This window comes from Rhinatrema bivittatum, chromosome 10, assembly GCF_901001135.1.
Source record: "Rhinatrema bivittatum chromosome 10, aRhiBiv1.1, whole genome shotgun sequence".
Taxonomy (NCBI): domain Eukaryota; kingdom Metazoa; phylum Chordata; class Amphibia; order Gymnophiona; family Rhinatrematidae; genus Rhinatrema; species Rhinatrema bivittatum.
In genome coordinates, this window is record NC_042624.1 from 22,845,025 (window position 1) to 22,860,587 (window position 15,563).

The window sequence follows — 15,563 nt, forward strand, 5'->3', positions numbered from 1 at the left end:
GTATAACTCTGTCTCCAGCAGATGGTCAGATGCCTAACCCACAGTCTGCCTGATTCAATTGAGTGTTGGTGTATAAGGTGTAGGAAGGCTAGTTAGGTTTTGTTTTCTTCCCTCTTCTTGGTAGTAAAGTTTACAAAAAAAAAAAAAATGGGAGATGTTTGTTTTCTTGCAGGTTCGCCAGAGGATTGGGCCTGAGCCTCCCAGGGGGTTGCTAAGTCCTGAGAGGGCCATCCCCCCTGGTAGTAGGCTGCTGTGGCCAAGGGTCGAGGACCCTGCAGGTGAGAACCGGCCCAGCCGAGGTGATACCGGGGAGCCCGGCTCACTCACCCCAACCAGGCTGCTTCAGCACCCGCCAGGGGACAGCGTCGTTTCAAAAAAAAAAAAAAAAAAAGATGAAGGTGAGGTAAGTTGTCTCGCGGCGCGGCGGCACGGGTTGATTTTTCTTTTTCGACTCCTTCCTCCCCGATCGGCGTCTCCCTGCGGATGTTTAAAAAAAAAAAAAAGAAAGCCGTTTTTATTCACTCGGCGGCGCGGGCCGACCCGGCCTGCCACGTGGCACGGCCTGTACGGCCTGCGGGTCGGCGCGCGCGTTTCTTTGGGGGGATGGGCTGTGTCAGCCTGCATCCCCGGCGAGGAAGGGACTTCAGAGGGCGCGCGAGGGGGTGGCCAGCAGGCGGATCGTGCGGCCAGTCGTGCGGGGGGGGGGCCCTCCCGCGGCGTTCTAAAGTGGCTGCAGACGGCTGCAGGCAGATGCGGAAAAGGTCGCCATTTTTTGGCGCAGGGTCCGCCGGTCGCCCTGGTTGCTTCGCCGGACTCTACGGGGGGTAGGAACTCCCGCGTTTTTTCTCTCGCTTTCTCTCTCTCTCTCGTGCCATAGCGCCCTCGGCCGGGACTGTATCTCGCCCTCAGACCCGTCGGGGGGGGAGCAGGGGACACCTTAGGATTTCATTCGGGTGGCTTCTGCTCCTCCCTTCCCTCGGGTTTATTTTGGCATGTCTCGCAGGCGTTCAGCAGGAGAGTCCTGGAGGGCCCGCCCTGCTGGGAGGGAATGTTCTCGGCGGGGGGAGGCCGCTGCAGGACCTTTGCGGGCAAGGTGCGCTCGGAGGGCCCTCTCGCCACAGGACGCCTCGGGTTCCTCGGAGGACATGGCGGAGGAAGATCTGGAGGGCCTGTCCCCACCCCCGAGGGGGGTAGAGGTAGACGGAGCCATGCCGCCAGGGACTATGAAGCAGGGCCAGACTGCGAGGGGCGAAGATCCCAGGGTCTTTCGTCTCTGCCGTAGAGACGAACTGGGAACCTTCATACCAGCCAGCCTGGAGCAGTTGGGGATCGCTAAACCTCCAGAGGAGTCTAGCCTCGTTCCCATGGATCTGGGGGTACGGGGGCTGAGTGGACCCCTACAACCTTTCTTTCCCAATGTCGGCTTTAAGCCTGCTATTTTGGGGCTGGGATACATCGGACTTGGGATTAGAGGCCAGCTTTACCCTTACGGCTAGACGTCTTGGAAGTCCTGCGAGCTCCCAATGTGGACGCAGCTGTGGCGGCGGTCACAAAGCGCACTACCATATCGGTCCCGGATGCCACGGCTCTGAGGGGTCTTCAGGATCGGAAGTCGGAAATCCAAGTGAAGAGGGACTCTGAAGTCTTGGCCGTAGGGGTCTGTAAAGTAATTTGCAGTATTCTCACTCAGATCCGTTCTACGGGGGGCCAATGACTTCTGGCCAAGAGGACCGGTCGGAACAGGAGCCTCGCCAGGCCGAACACCGAGAGCCGGGAGTGGTCTGCAGTGCGGACGCCCGGTATGATCGTAGGGCGGACGCCCGGTATGATCGTTTTTTTCGGACTTCTGCACGCTCCATGGCCGCTACTGGCTCTGTGAGACGTCGGCTGTAATGGCGGAACTGGTCGGTGGATGGTGCATCTGGGTCCATGCTGGGTTCATTGCCATTCAAGGGGAAGCGACTGGTCGGGAAGGAGGGGATGATATGATGACCTCCTGTGGAAGACTGAGGTGAGTCGTCTCCCGGAGGGGAGTCCACACCCCAGGTCATCCTTCTCCTCCAGGTCTCTTTTCAGAGGAAAACAGGTGGGCTTGCGCCCAGGTGCTACTTCCCCTGGACATCAGAAGACACGCTTTCCACGGCCCGCGTTAAGTCCGCACGATGATAGCTAGCCGGAGCATTCCTTGGTGCCCAGGGTGAGGGCTAGGTTGTCTCTCTTCTGCAAGGAATGGACTAGGATCATGTCAGATCTAGGAGTACTGTTGGTATTCAAACACCGTGCGGAAAGGCACACAGGCGCCGAGAGGTCCACCAAACCTTGCATAGGTTGTTCCAGCTGGGAGCAGTGGTGCCAGTCCCACATCAGGAGCGAGGAAGTGGACATTACTCCATGACCTTCGCCGAGTCAAAGGAGGAAGGACCCTTCCGGCCCATACCAGTTCGCATGGCGGTTCCCGTTTTTTTTTTTCGCACGAAGGCGCCACGGTCCGCCATGGTAGCGATGGGGCTGGGGGGGAAATTCCTGATATTCCTTAATCTCATGGAGGCTTAATTTCTTGGCGGGCTCAGTGCGAATCACCAGAATCATCTCCGGTTATAAGTCTGGGGGGAAGAGCAGTGTCAGTTTCCAGCCTTGCCTTTTGGGCTGGTTGCAGCCCCGATTTCCAAAGGCATGGTGGTCGCAGCGGCACAGCTGCGGAGGGAGGACTACTGTTGACATTTGTGGCTGTTCAGGTAACATCGGAGCCCCCCCTGATGGTTCGCCGTCACTCGTGAATGCGGTTGGGGCGTCCCCTAGGCGGGGTGGCACTTCCCACAAAGAGTCCTCTCGTTCCCTCTCAGTCCCTGGTGTTTTTCTAGACGCGTTGCTCGATATTAGCCAGGGGACGGTATTCCTTTCATTGGAGCGGGGCCACTCATGACGGGGGCAAGTTTGACTCTTGTTCGGAAACAGCCGACGACGGTTTGGGTTTATCTACAGAAGATAGGACCCATGGCGGCAACGCGGGACCTGGTACCTGGTCTTCGCGTACATGTGACCATTGCAATCCACGGATGGAACCCAGTGTCGGTGCAGTTTTCTCCCCCGTCACCTTTGACGAAGCCGGAATGGACGAGAGTCACCTGACTGGACAGGGGTCACCCGGGCTGCGAGCCTCGTTGGTCTGGGGGTGGAAGTCGGTTCAGGGCCGTTGGTCCACGCTCGGGTCACATTGGCCGATCTATGTGTCCCACGAAAGTCGATTCGGGACCTCTCAGACAACGCGACAATGGTGACCTACATCATTCGGCACTGGGGAACCAAAAGTCAGCTGGTGGTTTTTTGACGCTAGTCTCCGGCTGTAGGGGATGGAGCGTCACCTGCTCAGCATAGCGGCGTCCCGCATAGCAAGGGTCGAGAAAGTTCATGCGGATTTGAGCCGCCAGCAGGTCGGCCCAGGTGAATGGGACTGACAGACAGGGCATCCCATCTCTGCTCGTCAGATGGGACACGCCGACTAGGGATCTGATGGCGACGTTCCAGAAGGCCAAGGTTCCGTAGTTCTTGGCTCGCCTGAGAGGATCGGGGGCAGGATGAGTTGATGCCCTGACGTTCCTGTGGCCACGGATATTCTTAACTACGTTTCCCGCCTTGGCCTCTGATCAGCAAGATCCTTCGGCACATAGAGACCCATCCATCCAAGGTTGAAGGGGCTCCTGAATGGCCAGGAAGGCCCTGGTTGCGGATCTCCTCAACCTGGGGGTGGAGGGACCACGGTGGTTGCCTTGATGTCCGGAGCACCTCCACCAGGGTCCCTGGTGTTTTCGCTTACATAGATAGCGTTGGCGGGCGGCATGGTTTTGGAAAGGCGCCGATTAAGGGGCGCAGGGCATTGTGACGCGAGGTTGCTGCCTTGCTGAGATCGCTGAAGGAGTCATCAAAGTCAACTACCTTGGTGGTTGTGTGAGTGTGGAATATCTTTGAATCATGGTGAGTTGGGCAGTCAATTCCCGCTACTCGGTACTCCGTTTCGTCCTTTGGTTTCTACTGGATTGGCACTCGGGCTATCCTGTAGTTACCTAAGGGTACAGGTAGCGGCTCTCGGTTGCTTTCGAGACTTTTCTTGATGTAAGACTTTTCGCAGCCCGTACGGATTGGAACAGAGTCCCGAAGGGGCGGATCGGTTTTTGAAGGTTCGCTTGTCCTTCCTGGGGTTTGACCATGGTCCCCAAAGCCCTATGTGCTCTTTCCGTTCCACGCTTTTAAGAGGCAACCCTGAAGGACCTCAATTGCAGACAAGGTTCTTGTTGGCGTCTGCCAGTAGAGTGTCAAGGTTTTTAGGCCTTATTTGCGGGGAGCCCTTTTTCTTGCGAATTCCAGAAGCTGGGGTGACGCTGCGCATGGTCCCCTCATTTCCTTGCACCGGTCTTGGTCGGTGGAGCTTCCTTCCTTGAGGATCTTCAGGGGTCGGATCCGTTGGCGAGGGATTTAAGGAAGTTGGAGGTGCGTGGATTTTTCCTGCGGTAGTTGGAGGTGTCGAAGGATATCAATCAGCGGATCACCTCTTGGTGGTTGTCACGGCCAAGGAAAATATGGCCTCCAAGACTACCGTGGGTCGGTGGTTGAAGGAGACCATAGGTTCCGCATAATTTCCTTGGCGGTACTTCGGTTCCGCGAGGACTCAAGGGCCGACAAGGTCCCAGGCGGTTTCCTGGGCGGAGTGTATGCGGAGCTCTACCCAGGTGTTTGCAGGGCTGCCTCTGGGCATTGCCCGCCATTATCGTGTGAATGTTCAGTGTTCACGGGATGGCACCTTCACAGCAGGCGTTTTTACGTGCGGGCCTCTCCGAATCCCACCCCAAGTGGTTTCAGCTCTGGTACATCCCAGGAGTCTGGACTGATCCGGTACGTACAGGGAAAGGAAAATTAGGGCTTACCTCCGATAATTTTCGTTCCTGTAGTACCAAGGATCAGTCCAGAGTCCCGCCCTCTGTGTTTTCTCAGTTTTCGGAGAGTCCACTGTGGTGGTGTCTGTTATGAGAAGGTTGCGGGTTTTCCTTTATATGGTTCAGTGGCTATATGCTGCTTTTCTCTTTCCGGGGCAGGTCTCTCTTTGGGGACTGTGGGCCCGGAGTTTTCTCCGGTTACTATTCCGGGGTGTGTGTTAGTGTTTAGTTTTCAGAGTTCTGCTTTGACATTGCGTTATACTGACAGGCTGTGGGTGGCACCCTGGTATATATAGGGGGAGCCTGACAAGTTTGGTTCTGTCTCCATCTGCTGGTGCGGAAGCACAACCCAGGAGTCTGGACTGATCCTTGGTACTACAGGAATGAAAATTATCGGAGGTAAGCCCTAATTTTCCTTTGGTACATCAGGTCTTTCCTGCCCTGAGCCTTTTCTTCGTATGACTCTGAGTGCAGTTCAGCTTCGGACAATGTGTTTTCTTTTTTTGCCCAAAGTGGTTTCAGGTTTTAATTTGAATCAGTCCGTTTCTCTGCCTGCCTTGGACAGGAACAGAGATGAAGCTGAGTACCGCGTTTTGTGATCCTTGGACGTCAAGCATCATTTCCTGCGGTACTTGGAGATGGCTAAGACTGTTTGGAAGTCTGATCGCCTGTTTGTGCTGCATGGTGGAGGAAGCAGGGGAACCCCAGTGACGCTGGCAACGATTGCCCGCTGGGTTAAGGAGATCATTATGGCAGCCTGTGTGGCTGCTGAGGTTGCCTTACTGAAGCGGAGTAGACCACATTCCATGAGAGCTCAGTGTCATGAGCGGAGCTTCGTTTGTTGTCACCTGCTGAAATTTCTTGAGCGACATGAGCATTTATGCATACCTTTTCCAAGCATTACTGCTTGGATGTTAGGGCTAGGGAAGACGGGCGGGCAGTTTTGACTGGGTTGCTGGCAGCCTCCCATCCTTTTCGGGATTAACGTTTGAACATCCCATTTGTTGGGATCGACCTACCCAAACATTAAGGAAGGAGAAATTACTACTTACCTGATAATTTCCTTTCCTTTAGTGAAGGGTAAGTCAGTCCCAGACTCTTTGGATCTGTGGTTAACCTTCTTAGGGCGAGCTATGCAGAGTATGATTCCTGCTCTTAGTTGATAACTGGTATGTGGCATCTCTAGCCCTTGGATATCTTCCTTCTTTTGGCTGAGCTCAGTGTTCCTGTTGGTTGAGAAACAAGAATGGTTGCCTGTTGCTAATAATGTTCAAGTTTAATCAGGTTTGTCCACAGTTTGACTTTTCCAGTGAATACTGGCAGGCTGATGTTGGGAGTGGGACTAGGTAGCTGTAATGTCAGCTTTTGCTCCATCGCCATCTGCTGCCAGAAGTGTGTAACTCACTCATTGGGATTGACCTGCGCTTCACTAAAGGAAAGGAAATTATCAGGTAAGTAGTAATTTCTCCATTGTGTTGTATGCACCTGTTAAAGAATTAGCTTCCTCAAAGCCTATCATTTCCAGATGGGTAAAGAACAGGTGAAGGCCCATGTATTTCAAGAAGCCTTTGGTGAGCCTATTGGTAAATGAGTGTCAGTGCAGTGTGTGCTCTCATTAGATTTTATAATGTTTTTATTATTGTATGCTTATTAAGCTTTTAAGATAATGATGGTGAATCTGTGACACGTATGTCAAAGGTGACCACGCCAGCATGTTTTGGGTGTATCCCTATAGTACAGACTAGATAGAAAAATAGCATAGAATGGGAATCATCTCATCACTTTCTGTCTAATAGCTATTCCTCCAGTATGGTATGGTGTGTTTCAATATTTTCTGGATACATTTAGGTTTCATTTTTGATCATAAATTCTGTTTGTATTTTTCAGTTTAGGGTAGGTTAAAGAAATGTCTCAGCTGGATAGAGTGGGAAATGGAGTTTGTTCAAAAGCTCATGAGCTGCTTTGGGATTGTTTTGTTGTCAAGCCTATGACATCAGGAATGTTCCCTATGGTCCAGATTTGTGGACAATGCGAAAGCAATATTCCCATTCTGCAAATGTAATGATTCCTATTGGTGATACTCATTTTTTATATTCTAAATTCTTCCTTTTATTTTTAAACACAAAGAACTAGAGTTAAGTAGTACTATATCTTATAGTGGAGTAAGAAAAAACTGGACATGACTTATAACACACACCAATTAATATTTATTGTGAAATTGTTACAGTATATTGATGGCACCTGTTTGAGTTAGAATTCCAGACACTTTATTCAACATATAGTTTTTGTGCCCTATTGTGAACTGTTGTGATGGCACCCGCTTAATGACGGCATAGAAAAGATTTTAAATAAATAAATACTACATACAATGTAGAGTGGTCCAAAGTGGCAGATAGTACAAAAATCATGAATATTTTCATGACTGAGGAGAGCAAAAAAACAGAATGAAAAGAGAAGGGAAGAGAAATGGCAAAGTAGACAGTCGACAATTTCACTAAAATGCCGTAAAGACTGGGGGGCGAATAATTAAAATTTCATATTTTCTGGGAGATTTTTAAATGATTATCACCGCTTCTCTTTAACGGCACTGTTTCTTCTCTGGATTGTGATAAGTTCTGAAAATGTGTTGATTTCACAACATTATTACAAAACGGTATGGTCCTCTCTCACTTGGTTCAAGCTTTATTGGTTGTCATCCCTAACTTGTTTCCAACTTTCAAAATGTTAAACGGCATATTAATGCTTCAGAAAATAAGCACCTGTTGCTTCTGTTGGTTAATCTTGGCATGTTCTTCAAATGTATTAACACAGAGGCTGTGTTTTAGGCTTGGGGATGTATGATACACCTCTTTTCCTGGCACACGAAGAGGAGTCTGGTGGTCGCAGCGTTCCTACCACACCCCTGCAAGTCGCCGCGCCAGGTAAACAGGACTAGGATCAAGCATGCTATGTTTCTCACTGTCTTGAACACACCAGTTGCAGCATGTGTTTTAATACGGTGAATGTTTAAACTCCAACATTGTCAAGACTGGGATTTTCTGTTTGTTTGTTTAAAAGAATTTCTATTCCACACATGTCCAAGGCAAATCACACTAAAACATGTCTCATAATAAAGCAAACATTCTATAAAACAAACTCAAAGCCAAAGCATAATTGCAAAAGATCCAAATCCTGCTATTGTTTCTGCCCTGTACAAATATGGCATCAATTCGGTATCATGGTCGAAAACCTTCTAATATTTGTCAGGTACTATATTTACATAACATTCTTGCCAAAGGCCTATATAAACAAAAATATTTTAACTACTTTTTGCAAAATGGAAACACATCGTAAGATCTCGTAGGTTCTGGATGTAAGCTCCATAGAAGCAGCCTGCCACTGAGAAAACACTATCATGGGATTCATCTAGATAGACCAAACGAAATGAAGGGACCTCCAATAAACAAGCAATAGTAAATAAAAGCACAACAGTGTATTTGCCTAAGGAGCAATACTCTTCAAAAATTTAAATACCATCATCAGAACCTTAAACTTGATGGGATATTCAATTGGTAGCCAATGTAATGCTTTCAATACTGGTGTTGTGTTCTTGAAAACGAACTACTACTACTACTACTACTACTACTACTACTACTACTACTTCTACTTCTACTACTACTACTACTACTACTTCTCTGTAGGCCCTACAAGGCAAATACAGCACTGTACAGGTACATGAGATAATTTCTGGCTTTTCTCTGCTGCTTATTGTCTTTCCACAGTGTCAGTTTTTGCAGAAAATACCCTGTCTGATTCGTCAGATCATGCTTCCCAGTCTGTTCCAATGGTCACAACATCTACTGGGAGCTTATCCACATCAGAAGTGGGAACTGGAGTGGAGGAAGGAGATGAGGTCTTTGCAGAGGCAGAATCTGAAAGGTAAACTTGATTTCCTTGATGGAAAATGACTCTGGGTAGCTGAGGTTTGGTTCATTGGAATTTTTGATTCATAATCTTTAAGTAACAGATCTCTGGTTTGAAGGACTCCTCTAGGAGTAAGAACATAATATAGTTCCAAGCGAGGCCTTAACATTTATTTGCTGTAAGCACAGCACCAAGGTTGCTGGTCATAAGAGAGAAATATTATATTTGGCTAGAAGGCAACTGTACAATCTGATGGGGCAGATCAATGAAGCGAATTGGAAAGGTTGCATTTCAGCCATCTTCTTAAAGACTATTATGAATTATTTGGCATTTCATCAATTCCTGTCTGCCTTTATTTGAGCTTCGATTCTAATTAGGCTAAAGTGACACAACTGCTGCTAGTTTGATCATGGATGATTCAAGTCCTTTTTTCTGTCAATGGCTGGTTGTAAATGAGATTTCTTGTTTTGGGCTTTGGTTTGTTAAATCAAATTTTGTTGGAATATTAAAATAGCTGAAGTCAAGTGAGAAGAATGAGAACCACACCCTGCAGAATTAAATGTTGCACAGACCATCAGCTTGCTTTGGAAAATAGGAGTATTAACACCCTCTGGCCCATGTGATTCCCATTGCGACACACTTCGAAGGGTCTGGAATTATTTTCCAGAAACCTAGGGAAAAAACAGTTTGCAGATGCCATTCACTTCAGAGGTAGCCGATGCCTGTGGAGGAAACGAGGATCTGCAGAGTAGTTCATTGTTCAGGGTGGTGCATTTGTGCAACAGTTTTGCACACTCTTGACCCTCATTTATGCACAAAATTAGACTTTTATTAAGTAAACTGATAATTCAGACACCTGATATGGCCAAGGCAGCCATCACTAATATAACTGCTAACATTCAGAAGAAGGGGGTAATATGTTCACATTTAACGTATGTTCACATTTAACTTTTAAGTTGAGTCCCAGTGATAGATTTGGTTCCATTTTATGGACGCTTGACCACCATCCTTCTTTTCTGAACTGCCCATGGACTTAGTTTGCCTCTTCCATGATGCCGTGTCTGTTAATATCTGTGGTCAAATGTAGAGGAGTAGAAGGAACCAGCTACAAGAATGTCACATCTTGCTTGAATTGTGTAAATAAAGCTCATGTAAGGGGGGTATAGGTGTGTGTGTGTGAGTATAGATTGATAGATACACACAGTTGTGCTTATAAGTTTACATACCCCTGGCAGAATTTGTAAGATGTGTAGCATTTTAAGAAAACACGAGTGATCAGACAAAATACAAGTCTGTTATTTTTAATATTTCAAATTAAACTATTTTATTCATCACAGAATAGCACAATTATTAAACAAACCATAGAACTAAAGGAAATAATAAAATGGTCCTGTTCAAAAATTTGCATACCCTTAGTTCTTATTGTATTGCCCCCTTTTTGCATCAATGACAGATAGTTGTGAATAAGACCCTTTATTTTCTCATGTGGTAAAGCTGCCCAAAGCTCTTAACAAAAAGCTTCCAGGTTCTGTAAATTCTTTGCTGGTCTAGCATGAACCGCATGTTTGAGTTCTCCCCAAAGTGGCTCAATGATGTTGAGGTCAGGAGACTGTGATGGCCACTCCAGAACCTTCACTTTATTCTGCCGCAGCCACTGAAGGTCGACCTGGCCTTATGTTTCAGATCATTGTCACATTGGAAAGACCAAGTGCGCCCCATGTGCACCTTCCTGGCTGATGAATGCAGATTCTCCACCAATATTTTCTAAGATGCTGCATTCATCTTGCCATAAATTTTGACTAAATTCTCTGTGCTGCTGTCGCTCACCCCCCCCCCCCCCCCCCCCAAAAAAAAAAAATAACAGAGATCCATCTCCATGCTTTACGGTAGAGATGGTGTTGACTCCTCTCCAAATGTAGCATTTATGATTGTGACCATAAAGTTCAATTTTGGTCTCATCACTTCAAATTATTTGGTTCCAGAAGTTTTAAGGCTTCTCTAGGTGTTATTTGGTGTATATTGTAAGCAGACTGTTTTGTGGCATTGGTGCAGCAATGGCTTTTTCCTGCAACTCTACCATGCAGCCCATTTTTGTTCAAGTATCTCCTGATTGTGCATGCTGAAACACCCACACTTCTTTGTTTCAGAGAAGCCTGTATTTCAGTAGAAGTTGCTTGTGGGTGTTTCTTTGCAGTTGTCTGAAATTTATTTGGTCTATCTTAGTATTAACTGAACCTTTTCACTTCTTGATCAGAGTTTGAACAGAACTGATTGGCATTTTCAAATCTTTGGATATCTTTTTATATCCTTCCTGATTTATAAAGTCAAACTACTTTTGCTCGCAGATCTTTTGACAGTTTTTTTGCTTTCCCCATGCTTCAGTAATCAACAAAGTCGATGCAGCCCTGGATGAAATGCACATGGGTTTCTCAAGAGCTAAGAAACTCATTGACTATATATACATAAATACTAATTACAATCAAACAAGGCACAGCTATCAGTACCTATCCTTCATTACCATATCAACCTGTGTGTGTCAACCTGAGTGTATATTATCAGCCCAAACATTCAAGGGCATATAAACTTTTGAACAGGACCATTTTATTATTTCCTTTATTGCTATGATTTGTTTAATGATTGTGCTGTTCTGTAATGCATAATTTAATTTGAAACACATTAAAAATAACAGATGTGTTTTGTCTGATCACTCACGTTTTCTTAAATTGCTACACATCTTGCAAATTCTACCAGGGATATGTAAACGTATGAGCACAACTGTATATATAGATATATTATGGAGAGAGATTAAAAATGTGATTAAATAAAGGAAACATTATTAGAAAATATATAATGGGGTTCAATCAATAGATAATTATAATTTTTTGTCCCCCTAGTTGTGCACTTTGATAAGTGCCAATAGTAGTATCCTATAAAGAGAGACAACTTGCATAATCTATATATTCATGCATATGTACACGAACATACACAATATCTCTTGCTGTCTCTGCAGCATGAGCTCAGAAGTCACGCTAGAAATGGAGAGTCAACAAGAGGAAGAACCTGTTCAGGCTTCTGATGAGGCTGACCTCCCTTCTACCAGCCAAGATCCTCCCTCCAGCTCCTCGGCAGGTAATTGTTGCTTTTCTGTCCTGCTCGTCTGTGCTTGTCTTTCCTTTGTATGTGAAATTAGGGGCTTGGGCTAATGAGCAGTATTTAGAGCTCAGCTGATTTGGCAGCGATGGTTCACAAAGGCAGGCAATAATGTTGCAACTGAATCTCAATCTGTTTGCAAGTGTATGCAAGGTACTTATCTGTAAGCTTGACTACGCAAATTTCACAGCTTTAGTGGCTCAATGTTTTCCTCAAAGGTTTTCCCTAACTAGGCAATTCTAGTTTCTGCTTTGTAACTCATGAAGTTCTTTGGCATCAAAACATTATAATTGTAAGTGGTGCACACAACAAGCAAGGTGGCTTAGGAGCACACCTTGGACAGGGACAGGCGTTGTAACTGTGATGGAGATCTTAAATAGGAAATTGTATTCTTTGCAGGTTTTGATACCTTTTGATGTCCAGCAAACACAATGCCAAAGTTGATGGTGACTGCAAGCTTTTGAGGCTTCACAAATGCCTTTCTCAGTGTGGTTGCAAACTTATACATTTTTGTTGCAACTTGTATAGTTGAATAACTGTGTATTTTCTGCACAAAATAAACTTGCATGAGCAGATTTGGCTCTTCTGCTCGAGTATAGCATGAATGGAATTTTTCTCTCTACAGATACAAGCAGTAATCAACCAAAACCCTTCAGGCGAGTGAGGCTGCAGCCACAGACCATAAGGACCAGCATCCGTGGGCGTCCCTTTACCAGACAGAGAGGTGGGTGTGTTGGCCCCAGCCGCCAAAGATGGAGCAGTTTTACTAATGTAGAAATAATTAAGAAGAAACTGATTAACTCGGTGTGGGTTATAAGATAATGATAAACCCATAAAATCCCCTGAAATGTCTTCACATTTTACTCCAGCTTTGTAAAGTGAAACCTCTGAGTTAATCTCTGCTCATGTCCTATGTGCATTCTTTTTCTAGTGAAAAGATTAGTTTCGAGCTCAGTCTGCATGCGAAATACTGGTAATGGAGCTGCTGTCTGCATATGATATCCAGTACATTTTTGCATGGATACTAAAAGCTTCAGAAATGAATTTCACTATTGGGCGGCCCACCCGTAATGTGTGCTTTAAGGGAACATAAGGTACAAATAACGTATCTGATTGGCCTACACCCCAGAAGCCTTTGACTTGACTTGCTGCTTATATTTTACAAGTCGTGCTGTTTTCACTTTATTAGAGTATAGTAAATGTGTTACTGAACTGCTCTAGGAGGTTTTTATTTTTCCTCCTAAAAGTTTCAAATCTTTTATACCATGGTGTGCAGTAAGTACTATCGGAAAAAAGAAATCACATTTCAGTGCATGAAACTGGATCACGGTCCACACTCCAAACACAAACATTAAACCGTAGACCACGGAAAACTGCTGTTTTTAATGACTACCAGATTACAGAACATCGCACAGCAAATCGCACAGCAATGAAACAGTCCTGGGAACATAAAGCAAGAGAGACTGCATTGGTGGGGATGTTTTCTTATTGCCAGCGAGTTTATAAACAGAAATCCAGATGGGGTGGGCATGCTCTGGTTACTCCCTTTTCATTGTAGTCGGGGATGTGCAGGTTTTGTTTCAGGACATGCACCTGTTTGCTTCCCCATCCTATGGCAGCAGGCAGTGCCTAAGTCTGTAACTAACCCTGTCTTACAAATAAAACACGTAAGGAGCGGGAGAGTCCTAATTGGTGGGGAAACAGAAAGCTGTTTGAAGAGGCGTACGGTCTTTTCTTGTTGGAGGCAGCGGTGAGATCTGTTTGAAGACTTCATTGTGGGTGAGGCAGTGCAGTTCTGGCTTCAGACTTATTACAGATGGGTTATTTTTCTTTCTCTGTAGGTATGCCCCACGGACTGGGGAGCAGAGGAGGTCTAAACAGGGGCAACATTAATTGAACCCATTGCCTACTTGCAGTTGTGAATATAAAGTGTGTGTTTTAATGTGAAAACGGCTGCACTTATTGCAATATTTTGTACCTAGATTGTGTGCAGAAGCCTACATCATCTTTATTAATAAAACTGGACCTTGGTCACCATTGGTATTCAGCTTCTTTCTGATTTTGCTTTTTGGAAATCATTCTGCGCACTTGTACCAGTCCTTAGTCGTCTTCTGTGGCTTCTGAGGCGAGGCTTTCGTGGCCGTTCTGCTCGACATGTTTACAGTGTAGTATTGTTCTAAAGTCGAGGGAACAGGAAAGAGAATCTCATTAGCACTTAATATTAGTGATGTGCAAATGTTTCCGGCCTTCCCCGAAATTTCGTTGAAATTGCGTAATTCGTCCTAAACGATTGCACATCCCTAGTTAATATCCCCATTTATAATGGAGAAGCTACTGTGTTGATCTCAGAAGCGTTTTCAAAAGTTTGGGATAAAAATTTCAACTCCTTCTGCTTTTATACAGCCAGTTTTACCTGAAGGTTAAAGAATGATTTTAAACATTTAACTGTGAATTCACTAGTTTAGTTTTCCCAACCTCTGTCCTGGAGGCACATCTAACTGGTTTGGTTTTCAGGATAACGACGATGAATATGTTTGCATTAGAACAGAGCTTTCCAAACTTTTCATGCTGGTGACACACTTTTTAGACAAACATAATTTCAGAGCACACTAATTCAGTCTACCAGCAAACCAGAGGTTAAAGGTTAAATGAAGGAAATGTATTTCGACAATTTACGTACGTTTCCTTAAATATATACATAATAAAATGTTTCACGACACAACCTTCCATATTAAAAAATATATAATATTCCAAGATTAATGTTATTGTTATAATGTATGAGTAACAATAATAAAACAAAGTTATTGTGTTATTCAATTTACCTCTTTAATGAGATATATGAGCTTCATGGGATGAACACAGATTTGAATATTTGGTGTTAATAAGAAAGTCCAAAGGGTCTTCTGTGTAATTTTAAAAAGCTGGCCAGTTTCACACTATATAATTATTTGATAGCCTCATTCAACTAATTCTATATGGCTATGAGAGTGAAGACTGGAATTTATAGGAAGGGACAGAATGTCAATATAAATCCTGCACCTCCAGTTCTGTAACTCTGTGCATCCACTGAAATTCCCCCAAACAATGGAGCTTGATGTTTCCCTTACAGCTCATCATACTAAAAGATATTTTCAAATGCTGGTGTCACCTCACAGTAACAGCAGCACAAACACCTTCCACTGCCAGGCACATTGTGAACTAACACAAAACCTTGCAAAAAAGACACTCAAAATCTATACTGCAATCCCATAGTAACATAACAGTAATAACACCAAGGACTCAAACAACATTCCCTGTAGGTACAGGGATCAGTTCAGACTGTGGGTTGAGCCTCCTTTCCAGCAGGTGGAGACAGACCAAAACTGAAAGGATATCCAATATGAGGACAGAGCCAATTCTGTAACCCTTCAGTATAACCAATGTCAAGGCAGAATATATGAGAGAGGATTTATAGATATAATAGATAGAGATAGTAGATAGATAGAATAGATAGATAGAGATAGTAGATAGATAGAGATAGATAGAGATAGTAGATAGATAGAGATAGTAGATAGAGATAGATGATAGAGATGATAAAATAGA

The 15,563-nt window shown here is 45.2% G+C and overlaps 1 protein-coding gene across 1 annotated transcript in view; it reads left to right on the forward strand.

Annotated features, from left to right (window-relative positions):
* The window catches only part of LOC115100348 (nucleoprotein TPR-like), a 101,929-nt gene extending 87,905 nt beyond the window's left edge, over positions 1 to 14,024 (forward strand). Inside the window, exons 11-15 of the mRNA XM_029618765.1 lie at positions 7,754 to 7,849; positions 8,690 to 8,846; positions 11,842 to 11,960; positions 12,607 to 12,705; positions 13,823 to 14,024. Coding sequence (XP_029474625.1) covers positions 7,754 to 7,849; positions 8,690 to 8,846; positions 11,842 to 11,960; positions 12,607 to 12,705; positions 13,823 to 13,878 — 527 coding nt within the window. The 3' untranslated portion in view covers positions 13,879 to 14,024. The remainder of the gene's footprint in view (positions 1 to 7,753; positions 7,850 to 8,689; positions 8,847 to 11,841; positions 11,961 to 12,606; positions 12,706 to 13,822) is intronic.
* The last annotated feature ends 1,539 nt before the right edge of the window (positions 14,025 to 15,563 follow it).